Below are 12,670 nucleotides of genomic sequence, written 5' to 3'. Positions count from 1 at the left end.
TGTTGGGCCCACAGCTGCCTTGTAGGAGCATAAATCCCATTGGTCCACTTAGCTGTAGGGAGGTTTGAAGGCCTTTCCTCAGGGGCAGTTCCTGGCTCCAGGAATAAACAGCTCCAGAAAGAGCAGATATAATGACTGCCCAACTTGTGCAATGAACTAAGGAGTAGCCAGTGTTGCAAAAAATTTCCCTTAAAGCTGTGGGAAAAATAGATCAGAAGTGTGTGCCCAGAAGTTGAGACAGTGCCCCTGCCCCAGAATCTACAACCTGGAAAGTGGCACCCCTGTACAGGGCTGCCACCTGAGGTCAGTCAAGACCCCTTGCTCCCCGATTTGCTCTATATGAAGCCTACACAGTCACTGCACACTGCCAGTACTGGGTTCAGAATTATCTGCTAGTTCCTAGCAGCCTAGATGACCTCCACACTCTGTTATTGCTCTATCTTTCCTTCTGAAAAGTATTTCAAAGTCCTCCTCCATGGCAAGCAGTTGTACATCCTTAAGAATGTTTCTAGATCAGGGCGCCTGGGTGGCTCAGTCAGTTGAGCGTCGACTTCGGCTCAGGTCATGATCTCATGGTTTGTGGGTTCAAGCCCCATGTCAGGCTCTGTGCCGACAGCTCAGAGCCGGGAGCCTGCTTCAGATTCTGTGTGTCCCTTTCTCTGTGCCTCTCCCCCACTTGTGCTCTCTCTCTCTCTCTCTCAAAAATAAATAAAATGTAAAAAAAAAAAAAAAAAAAAAAAAAAAAAAGAATGTTTCTGGCTCACTCCACTTAACCCAAAGTGGGAACCCCGGGGAAGTCCCCAAAATCCCAGAACACAGCTGTTGCCCCTTGATCCTGAAAATTCTCTTCACCTTCCAGGAAGTAAAATTTATTTCTAACTTGAGACTCAAATTCATCAAGACCAAAAAGCAGTTGAGGGGCGCCTGGGTGGCGCAGTCAGTTAAGCGTCCGACTTCAGCCAGGTCACGATCTCACGGTCCGTGAGTTCGAGCCCCGCGTCAGGCTCTGGGCTGATGGCTCAGAGCCTGGAGCCTGTTTCCGATTCTGTGTCTCCCTCTCTCTCTGTCCCTCCCCTGTTCATGCTCTGTCTCTCTCTGTCCCAAAAATAAATAAACGTTGAAAAAAAAAAAAAAATCAAAAAGCAGTTGAACCTACAGATAAAGACAACGTAAGAAAGGCAATTTATAGACCAATCTCACTTATGATCCAAGATGCAAGATTCCTAAATAAAATATAGCCAATCAAATCATTAAGCTTACATTTAAATATGTAATATTTTATATAAATATACAAATATACATATTGTGTGTGTGTGTGTGTGTGTGTGTGTGTGTATACATATACCATGACTGAATTTGGTTTATCCCAGGAATTCAAAGATGGTCTAACATGTGAGAGTCTGTTTATGTAATTCACGTCAAGAGGTTAAAGGAGAAAAACCTTAGGGTCATCCCAATAGATACAAAATGAAAAATAACTTTATGATATCCACCCATTCATAATTTAAAATTATCAAACTGGGAACAGAGGAAGACTTCCTGATTTTAATAAAGAGTGTCTATCAAAAATCTGAAGTACGCATCACACTTTAATGGTAGAACTTTAAAAGCATCCTCTTTAGAGAAAGAACTAGGATAAGGACACCCTCTGTCATTGCTTCTATTTCAACATTGTAGTAGCACAGTAGGGAAACCAAAAGAAAGGAAAAGGAAAAGGACAGAAAGGAGGAAATGACACTGTCATTATTCCCAGACAATAGCATTATATGGAAAATCCAAGGGCCTCTACAGACAAGCTATTAAAAGACAAAAAGTCAGCAAGATTACTAAATATAGATCAAAACATAAAAATCAATTGTGGAAAAAAAGAAAGTGTCAAAACATAAAGTACAATTTATAATGCAATTGTAAGATAATTGTTATTATGAAAACCCCCAAACATACACAAAGATCAGCATAGGAATTCCACATATCCATATCCTGGCCAATACTGTTCACCCACATCCCTGACTCCTTCCTCCCTCTCTTCCATATTATTTTGAAACAAATTTTCCAGCCTCATGTCATTTTATGTATACACACTTGAGTATCTATCTCTAAAAAACAAGAAAAGACACTTTGGGGGCACTTGGGTAGCTCAGTCAGTTGAGCGTCTAACTCAATTTCGGTTCAGGTCATGATCTCATGGTTCATGAGTTAGAACTCCATGTGGGGCTCTGTGCTCACTGCTTGGAGCCTGCTTGGGATTCTCTCTCTCCCTCTCTCTCTGCTCCTCCCCTGCTCATACTCTCTTTCTCTCAAAATAAATAAATACCCTTTAAAAAAAAGACACTTTTGACATAACCGTAATACTACTATTGCACCTAAAAATTAGAACTATTCTTTAATATAATTGAATATTCAGTTTTTTTAATGCTGTAACTGTCTCCCAATTATTATAATTGTTTCAGAGTTTGTTTGTTTGTGATTGGTTGGTGTGGCCTTCAAGTCTCCTTTAATTTATTGGCTCCCTTTCATTTCTTTTCTTAACTCTCTTAGTTTATTTTTAGGAAATTGAGTCACTTGCCCTATAGAGTTTCCCACAATCTAGATTTTGCTGATTGCTTCCTCATGGTGTAGTTTTACGTGCTTCTCTGTCTTCTATACTCCCTGTAAGTTAGTACTTGGATCTAGAGATTGATCAGATTCAGGTTTGGTTTTTCCTTTTGGAAGACCATTTCATGGAGGGCATTGAGCTCTTCCACCAGGAGACATCGTGTCACTTCATGATGCCCATGGCTTCAGATACATTCATTCATTACAAGCTGCAAAATAGTGATACTGAAATTCTATCATTCTTTTTCCACTTATTACTTGGAAAACTTCTACCAAAAAAAAAACCAAAACAACTTTTCCTCTTCTATTAGTTATCCACTGGTACAGTTTATACAGGAAGGTAGGATAAATGTAATTTTTAAATATATATCTGTATAGATAGAGGTACATATATCCTACAAATAAATGTAAAAAACGATATGTGAGACTTTCTTGAAGAAATTACAAAATCTTGTTAAATAAAAATAGACTGAAATAAATATAACATTCTATATAATGTTGTATGTAATGTTTATAAACAGGAAGGTTGAAAATTCTCCCTAACTTAATCTATAAATTCAATGCAGTTACAATTTTTTTTTAAATCCCCAATCAGGTTTTGGTGGAACATGATAAGTTGATCCCAAAATTCATAAAGGGGCCAAAAATAACCAATAGAATTTTGAAGAAAAACAAAGAGGCCAAATACTAAAATATCAAAAATATTAAATATCAAAAATCACTTTAAGGCCATATGATATTGGCTTAGGGACAGACAGAATAGAGAATCCAGAAATAAATGCACCCATATATGGAAACAACATATGGCAAAAGTGTAAAGAATGAGCTATTTCTCAGTATATAACTTTGAGATAAATGGTTATCCAATTTTTAAATCTTTATCTCACATCAGGTGTGTTTCTTGAAAAAGCAAAAAAAATTTTTTTAATATTTTCTTTTTAAGTTATCTCTATACCCAACTTGGGGCCTGAACTCACAACCCCAAGATCAAGAGTCTCATGCTCTTCTGACTTAACCAGCCAGGCTTTTTTCTGAAAAAGCAAAAATTTTAAACTTTTTAGAAGAAATATAGAAGAATATCTTTATGAATTTGAGAAAGGAAAAAATTTCCTACCCCTGAATCAAAACATAAGCCATAAAGAAAATTACTGACAAATCAGGTTATATTAAAATGTAAAGTTTTTGACAAGACAGCAAAAACAAAGTTAAAAGACAAATCACAGGGGTGCCTGGCTGGCTTAATTGGCAGAGCAAGCAACTCTTGCTCTTGGGGTTATAAGTTTGAGCCCCATGTTGGGTATAGAGATTATTTTTTAAAAATAATAAAATCTTTTGGGGCACCTGGGTGGCTCAGTCGGTTATGCATCCAACTTCGGCTCAGGTCATGATCTCACGGTTCATGGGTTCAAGCCCCACATCAGACTCTGTGCTGACAGCTCAGAGCCTGGAGCCTCCTTCAGATTCTGTGTTCCCCCCCTTTCTCTCTCTGCTCCACCCCTCTTGTGCTCTGTCTCTCTCTGTCTTTCAAAAATGAATAAACATTTAAAAATAACATAAAATAATAATAATTTTTAAAAATCTTTTTAAAAGAAAAAAAAAGACAAATCACAGACTATAAGACAATATCTTATAGCGCATAAAACCAATAAAATATTGGTATCCAAAGTGTGGCAAGAACCGCTGCAAATAGAGAAGGAAAAGACAATCAACCCCAATGAAAATCCTGAGATATGACTAGGCAATTAACAGATGAGGAAGCCTAAATAAGTGGTCATGTGAAGAAGTCAACTTGCTGCTAATCAGGAAAATTGAAATTACAACAAAAAGAGATATCATTTCAGGTATATATCAGATTAACAAAAATTTAAAAGTCTGCAAACACCCATTTTTGATGAGGATACAGAGTTTTAGAAATTCAGAGCAATTTGGAAATATCCAATAAATTGAAGATACACATACCCTGCAACTCAACAATTTTATTCCCATGTATACCTCAGAGAAACTCTTTTATGTATGAAAAGTGACTCACTCAAGAAGGTTCATTACAGCATTGTAATCACAAAAAGTTGGAAATAATCAAAACAGCCTTTGGCAACAAAATGGATAACTAAATTGTGGTATGTTTATACAATGGAATAGTGTCAATAACTTAAAATAAATGAATGGAAACTACATGCATCATCATGAATTAATCACTAAAATGTTAAACAAAATAAGTTGTAAAATATATAATGATTTAATGTATAAAATAGTATATGTTGTTTTTTAAGTTTTATTTATTTTGAGAGAGAGAGAGCACAAGTGGGGTAGGGGCAGAGAGGGAGGGAGAGAGAGAATCCCAAGCAGGTTCCGAGCTGCCAGCACAGAACCTGATATGGGGCGCATACCCATGAAGCTGTGAGATCCTGACCTGAGCTGAAACCCAGAGTCAGACATTTAACTGACTGAGCTACCCAGGTGCCCCTGTTATTTATAAGTGTATTTATATGTGGCAAAGATATAAACATATGCCTGAGGACACTGTAGGAAAAGAAAAACTGTTCCTTGACCCTCTTAGGGTCTCCTGGCTGGGCCTAAAAAATTAAACTGACACAGATTTAAGAGGAGAAAAGCACACAAATTTATTTAATATAAATTTTATGTGACATAGGAGACTTCATAAGGAAATGGGGACCCAAAGAAATGGTTAAGCCTGAGTGTGTGTGTGTTTGTTTTGTTTTTTTAAAGATTTTTTAGCTTTTAAGTTATCTCCACACCCAACATGGGGCTTGAACTCACAACCCCAAGATCAAGAGTTGCATGTTCCACAGACTGAGCCAACAGGCACCCCAAGCCTGAGTGTTTTTATACGAGGTTTGATGACGAGTGGAAAGTTGTGGGATAATGTGATATTACTTAAAGGGAATGGGCTAAGGAAGGATAATAATTTGGGAGAAACTGAGCAAGGCCTGTTTGTTTGGATTCCTCTTGAAGTTTCTCCATCTTCAGAGATAAGGATGCCTCTTTCCTCTAGGTGGCACTTCTGGTGGGCACCTCTCAAATGGGGCTCTTAGAAGGGGGTGCTTCAGGGGGAGAAAGGGGTGGTGGTCAGAGAATCCTTCCTTCACCTGCCGTTTTTCAAATTCCTTCAGCTTGAAATATTTAATATGTGAAGGTGCCATATTTGGAGTAGTGTGTTCAATGGACAAATACCAAATTTAAGAAAACGGTTACCACTGGGAGAGAGTGACAGAAATGAGATCAAATGTTATACAATGAAGTCTTGGACTGTATCTGAAATGTTTTATTTCTTTAGAAAAAAATGTGAATCAGATATAGCAAAATGTTAAGATTTCACAAAGCTAGGTGGTACTCATATATAGTATTTTTTCTATACTCTGCATTCTTAAAATATTTTACAGATTTTTTTAAAGCAGTTAAAAGTTGTAAATTATTATTCAAAGCACTGGCTTAGTTTATCCCAATATTTCCTAAATATCAGATTATTTTATTGGGGAGTGAGGGGAGCTCGTTTCTATGATCCATCTCCCAGAATTTTCAATTCTCATCAATACGGTGAAATTACACTAATGTAGAAACTCAGCTTTTGGTCAATACAAATGCGCCCTCTGCTGGTCCTGTAGTGCCCTGTCCCAGAGTTCAAAACCGCTATAATGAGCCATGAATGTCCAGTGAAACAGCTTTTACAGCCATGTTAGGGAATGAAACTTCCACAGAATTTCTCTTATCACGAAGATACTTAAATCACCTCCAACTCTCTGTAACATTACATATGATCCAAAACAAAATAAATCCCAAGTAACCACCCCAATCAACCTTCCCAGTTTCCCCAACCACCCTGTACATTAACAATTTTGTCCCCACTGCTATTTCTGGAGGTTGATGTGTGAGATGCTATCCTTAAAGTTTGGGAATGGCAGAAGAAAACCCAAACTACAAAGGTGCTCTGGGCTGAGAAGGAGTGGGGGTGTCATGGACAACTTTGAATGCTGAAAAATGGATTAACTATCATATTAAGGAGATGATTGATGGTAGGATGACAGGTGAATTTTTTCTTTTCCAATCTTTCTTTAAAGTTATAACCCCTTTACATAAAGAAAAATGAGGAAAATAAATGAATTCATGCAGGAATCTACTGCTCAAAGAGAAATAGGGATTGAATATTAGAGTCTACCTTTTGAAAAGTTTTTATTTTGTGTTAATATCCATCTTCCCCAATAAAATTTAAGCTCCCTGAGACCAGGGGCAGGTAGGGGGGTGTCTGTCCAACTCCCCACTCTATTTCCAGCATCTAACACAATTCCCAGCATGTAGTCAATATTTAATAAGCATGTGATAAATGAAGAAATAGATGACCATTTTTCTCAGAGTGTTAAATCAGTACAAATTTTGGTGGGAATGATTTGGCAGTCAACATTGTGCCTTAAAGACTGTATATCCTTTAATAATCATAGATGTGAACAAAGAGTAGGTCTTTTAATAATCAAAAACATTCCTTTCAATGAAATGTTATGCAAAGTTCTTTAGAATTATAAAAACTTTGAAACAATCTGAATTTTACAAGTTACATGTCTGGTTAAGGTATGGTACATCTGTACAATGAAATGCTATGCTGTTTATTATGATAATTTTTAAGAATATTTATATGGGAAATTCTAATAACATAAAAGTAAATTAAAATTATACATATATTTAATTCTATTAAAATGTGTATAGATGGATTAATTTTTTTTAATGTTTATTTATTCTTGAGATAGAGAGAGACACAGAATGTGAGCAGGGGAGGGGCAGAGAGAGAGGGAGACAAAGAATCTGAAGCCAGCTCCAGGCTCCAAGCTGTCAGCACAGAGCCCAATGCGGAGCTCGAACCCACAAACCGTGAGATCACAACCTGAGCCAAAGTCAGCCGCCCAACTGACTGAGCCACCCAGGCACCCCAGATAGATAGATTATATATGCATGAAAGTGTATACGCCAGAATATTTGCATTAATTGTATGTGAGTAGAGTGATCATGGGTGAGGTGTTTTGGTTCTTGTTTGTTTTTACCAAGTGCCAACACTGTTTAGGCACTTTATTTGTATTAACATTTTTTCTTAAGTTTTTTTAAAGCAGATTTATTGAGGGATAATTGATATACGATAAATTACACTTATTTAAATTTTATGATTAGATAAGTTTTTTAAAGTGTTAAATAATACTTTTTTTTCCTGTAAAGATTTTAATGCAGTCAACTTTCCTTTTTCTTAGGCTTTAATGATGTGTAATTATTTGGTAAGGTATAAAATTATTCAGCCAATAGATTTTCTTTCATTGAAATACTAAACATTGCTATGATTTGGGGGTGGTTCCTAGTTTTATTGAGATATAATTGACAAATAGCATTGTATTAGTTTAAGGTGTACAACATGATTTATGTGTATGTTGCAAAATGATTACCACAGTAACTTCAATTCACATCCATCACCACACACAGTTACAATTGTTTTTTCTTATGATGAGAACTTTTAAGATCCACTAGGTAAGTTTTGACATATGTATATACCCATGAAACCATCATTATAGTCCAGATAAAACATTCATCTTTCCCATACGTTTCCTCATGCCTCCTCCAACTCCAGCCTCCCTTGTCCCCAGCCTCCCAGTGTCCCCCATTGATATGCTTTCTGTCACTATAGATTAGTTTGCATTTTTAGAATTTTCTATAAATGAAGTCATACTATATATACCTTTTTTGGGTCTGGTTTCTTTCATTCCACGTAATTCTTTTGAGATTCATCCATAGTGCTGAGTGTATTAATGCTTCATTTCTACTTACTGCTAAGTAATATTGCTTTGTATGTATACACCAGTTTGCTTATCCATTCACCTGTTGATGAACATTTGGGCTGTTTCAAGTTTTTGACTATTACCAATAAAGCTGCTATGAACATTTGTGTACAAGTCCTTATATGGACATATGCTTTCATTCCTCTTTTTTTTTTAAGTTTGCTTATTTATTTAAGGAACCTCTACACCAATCATGGGGCTCAAACTCACAACCCCGAGATCAAGAGTCACATACTCTTCCAACTGAGCCAGCCAGGTGCCCCTCATTCCTCGTGAGTAGGATACCCAGGAGTGTAATTGTTGGATGATATGATATATATAACATTTAATTTTTTAAGAAACTGGCAAACTGGGGTACCTTGGTGGCTCAGTAGGCTAAGTGCCCAACTCCTGATTTTTGGCTCAGGTTATGATCTCATGGCTCGTGGGATTGAGCCCCATGTCAGGCTCTGTGCTGGCAGTACAGAACCTGCTTGGGATTCTCTCTCTCCCTCTAACTCTTTACCCCTCCCCCAGTCACACTCTCTTTCAAAATAAATAAATAAACATTAAAAAGAAAAAAGAAACTGCCAAACTACTTTCCTAAGTCACTGTTCCATCTTACATTCCAACTAGCAGTAAATGAGAGTTCTAGTTCCTTTGCCTCTTTGTCAATACTAAGTAGAGTCAGTCATTTTAGTCATTCTAATAATTATGTGTTGATTGTGAGTTATTTTTTCTTCCTTGTGCTTCTGTTTTTCAAATTTTCTGCAATGAAATATATCTTTCATAATAAAAATATTGTTTAAAGTGAAATAAAAGGTAGCCTAGTCCAATATGAAGTCTTAGTCTGAGGACTCTTCTCATTTTAAAGGAGTTACCCAGGGGTGCCTAGGTGGCTCAGTCGATTGAGTGTCTGACTCTTGATTTAGGCTCAGGTCATGATCCCAGGGTCATGAGCTTGAGCCCAGCGTCAAGCTCCATGCTGAGCATGGAGCCTGCTTGGGATTCTCTCTCTCTCTCTCTCTCTCTCTCTCTCTCTCTCTCTCTCTCTCTCTCTCTCTCTCTCTCTCTCTCTCTCTCTCTCTCTCTCTCTCTCGCCCCCCCCCCCAAAATAAAAAATAAAGAGCTACCCAGTTTGGTCTTGAGAGAGTCCAGCAAAGAGTGATAGCTGTGTAGCCTGAGTAAGCCTTCCTTATAGGGTAACATTTGTTTTTCATTTTTTTATTTTAATTAAAATTTTTAAAATTGAGAGAAAATAGATATGTAGCATTATATTAGTTTCAGGTATACAACATAATAATTTGATATTTGTATACACCACAAAGTGATCACAATAAGTCTAGTTATCAACAATCATCATACAGTTACAAAAAATTTTTTTCCTTGTGATGAGAACTTTTAAGATTTACTCTTTGCAACTTTCAAATGTGCTAAATATTATTGACTATAGTCACCATGCTTTACATTATGTCCCCATGACTTATTTATATTGTATATCTAAGGTTTTTTTAAGTTTATTTATTTTGAGAGAAAGACAGAAATAGCAAGCAGGGGAAGGCAGAGAGAGAGGGAATGAGAGAGAATCCCAAGTAGGCTCTACACTGTCAACACGTAGAGCTCAACGCAGTGCTTGAACCCATGAACCATATCATGACCTGAGCCAAAATCTGGAGTCCTGATGCTCAAATGACTGAGCCACCCAAACGCCCCTATATATATAAGTTTTTACTGCTTGATCCCCTTCACCTATTTCTCTCAGTTCCCAACCCTCTTCCCTGCTGGCGACCACGAATCTGTTCCCTGTATCTATGAGTTTTGTTTTGTTTGTTCGTTTAGGTTTTTTTTTAGATTCCACATATAAATGAAATCAGGCAGTATTTGTTTTTCTCTGACTTATTTCATTTAGCATAATACCCTCAAGGCCCATCCGTGTAGTTGCAAATGGTAGGATTTCCTTCTTTTTTATGGCTTTTTTTGTATATATACCACATCTTCTTTATCCATTCATCCATCAATGGACACTTAGATCGTTTCCATATTTGGCTATTGTAAATAAGGCTGCAATGAATGTAGGGCATATATCTTTTTGAATTAGTGTTTTCATTTTCTTTGGATAAATACTCAGAAGTTAACTTGTGTGTAGTTGAAGAAGCTACATACTGTTTCCCATAGAAGCTGCACTAATTTACATTCCTACCAACAGAGCACAAGGGTTCCTTTTTCCCCACATCCTTGTCAGTACTTATTTCTTGTCTTTTTGATACTAGCCATTCTAACAGGTAGGAGGTGATATCTCACTGAATAGCATTTCCCTCATAATTAGTGATGTTGAACATCTTTTCATGTGCCTGTTAGCCATCTGTATGTCTTCTTTGGAAAATGTCTGTTTAGATTATCTGCCTATTTTTTAATTGGATTGTTTGGGTTTTTTTGCTATTGAGTTGTAATGTTTGGGGTTTTTTAAGCAATTTCATTTTCAATGTTATAATCACACTAGGATTTTAAGAAAAAATTTAAACACATACAAACTTCCTAATCGATTATTTTCTTTTTGTTTTCTCTTCCAGCCCTTATTCATTTACATACATATTTTATAGAGTTCTACCACAATATTCTATATTTTACATTTTTACTTCTTTATGTCATGTTTTCCATGTTGCTTATCTTTTAAACCATAATTTTAAATGTCAAATTAATGCATCATAAATTGCTTCCCCAATCTCCCATTGTTGGGTTGTTTCTAATTTTTCATTATTAATAACAAAGTTATAAAAACTTTGTACAAAAATCTTGTTCTTTTGAATTATTTCTTCATGATAAATATCCAGGAGTAAGATTCCTGATCAAAGACTAGAACATTTTTCTGGTTCTTGGTACATACTGTCGTAGCACTTTCCCAAAGGGTCTACTAATTTTAATGTCACTTGCCTTGTGCCAGCACTGGTTTGTACAGGATTTGCTAATTTTCTAGGCATAACGTACTTTATTGTGCTAATTTGCATGTCATTGACTACTAACCAGGTAGACATTTTCCCATGTCTGGGATTGTTGTCTATTGTCTTTGGCTGTTAAGGATCCTCTTTGTCTTCACAGACCAGGAGCTGAGGAATATGAACCTTGACCCTCCTAGTGCTTCCCTGGATGATCACATCCAGACCTTTGAGTCAGATACTGTCCAAAAGACGTAAGTGTTCGAAGCTGTAATGATATGGACTGCTCTACTTTTATTTCATTTTTTTCTTTTTTCTTTTTAAAGTAATCTCAACGCCCAATATGGGGCTCGAACTCATGACCCTGAAATCAAGAGTTGCCTGCTTTACTGACTGAGCCAGCCAGAGACCCCTCATTTTTGTTTTTAATTAATTTCATTTCTGTTTTTTCTAACCATGAAGATTCTCAGGCTAACTGCATTCTCTAACAGCCAGAATTGTTGTCTAAGAAACGGATTCTTGGGGAGAATTATATTGTGACATGTTTCCTACATAAGCCATATTCTTTGGCTGGGTGGGTGAAAAGTGAAGTTTAACAGTGTGGAAACAGCTTTCTCCATTTGTCTACATAACTGGGATCTACAGACATGCCTAGTAAGGTGATTTCTGTCAATTCAACTTGGTTTCTCCTCTACACATTCACTCCGCTTTGGGTAAAATAAATAATACTTAAAAATACTAAAACTAATTGCTAACATGTAGTAAGTGTTTCCTATGTGCTCACTATGTCCTTCCAATGAGCTCACTAACCAGCAGCTTGGCCAGTCAGCTCCAGTCACTTCACCTAAACCGCATTTGGCAGTGGCAGCTGGAACTATAGCCTATTGTGACCTCCCATGAGCATCAGTGACTTGACAACCTGACCTCACCTGCCTCTTGATGTAGGAATCCCCTCCTGAGTCAAAAAGGATTTATGATCCCTAGGAACAAAGAAAGAAAGGCATTTGATGGGGGGAGGCAGCTATCTGAAAAATTCCAGTTTTCAACTTTTATACCTCAGTTTCTTCCACAATGGATTTAAATGGCTTACAACAACCACATCAGCAAAAACAAAAACAAAAAAAAAAAAAAAAAGCCAAAGTGAGATAACCAAAAAGAAAAAAAATCTTTAATCGAGAGGAAAAGAAAAAAGAATATCAACACCCAATAAAAGTAATTAGAGTCATTGTGACTAAAGATCAGACTTCCAGATTTGATACAGAGATTCCTGAATGTAAAAACAAAAAAAGAAGGAGGAGGAGGAGGAGAAGTAGTAGTAGTAGTAGTAGTAGTAAC

The 12,670-nt window shown here is 36.7% G+C and overlaps 1 protein-coding gene across 2 annotated transcripts in view; it reads left to right on the top strand.

The window, feature by feature from the left end:
- Positions 1-12,670, top strand: part of KIAA2012 (KIAA2012 ortholog) — a 108,082-nt gene that overhangs the window by 81,998 nt on the left and 13,414 nt on the right. For both annotated transcript variants that reach the window (XM_060622975.3, XM_060622976.3), the window contains one exon: positions 11,499-11,589. In XM_060622975.3, the coding sequence (XP_060478958.3) occupies positions 11,499-11,589 (91 nt within the window). The remainder of the gene's footprint in view (positions 1-11,498; positions 11,590-12,670) is intronic.

The sequence above is a fragment of the Panthera onca genome, chromosome C1, assembly GCF_046562875.1.
Source record: "Panthera onca isolate mPanOnc1 chromosome C1, mPanOnc1 haplotype 2, whole genome shotgun sequence".
NCBI lineage: Eukaryota > Metazoa > Chordata > Mammalia > Carnivora > Felidae > Panthera > Panthera onca.
Note: the sequence above shows the minus strand (reverse complement) of the source record. Positions and strands in the feature narration are given on the sequence as shown.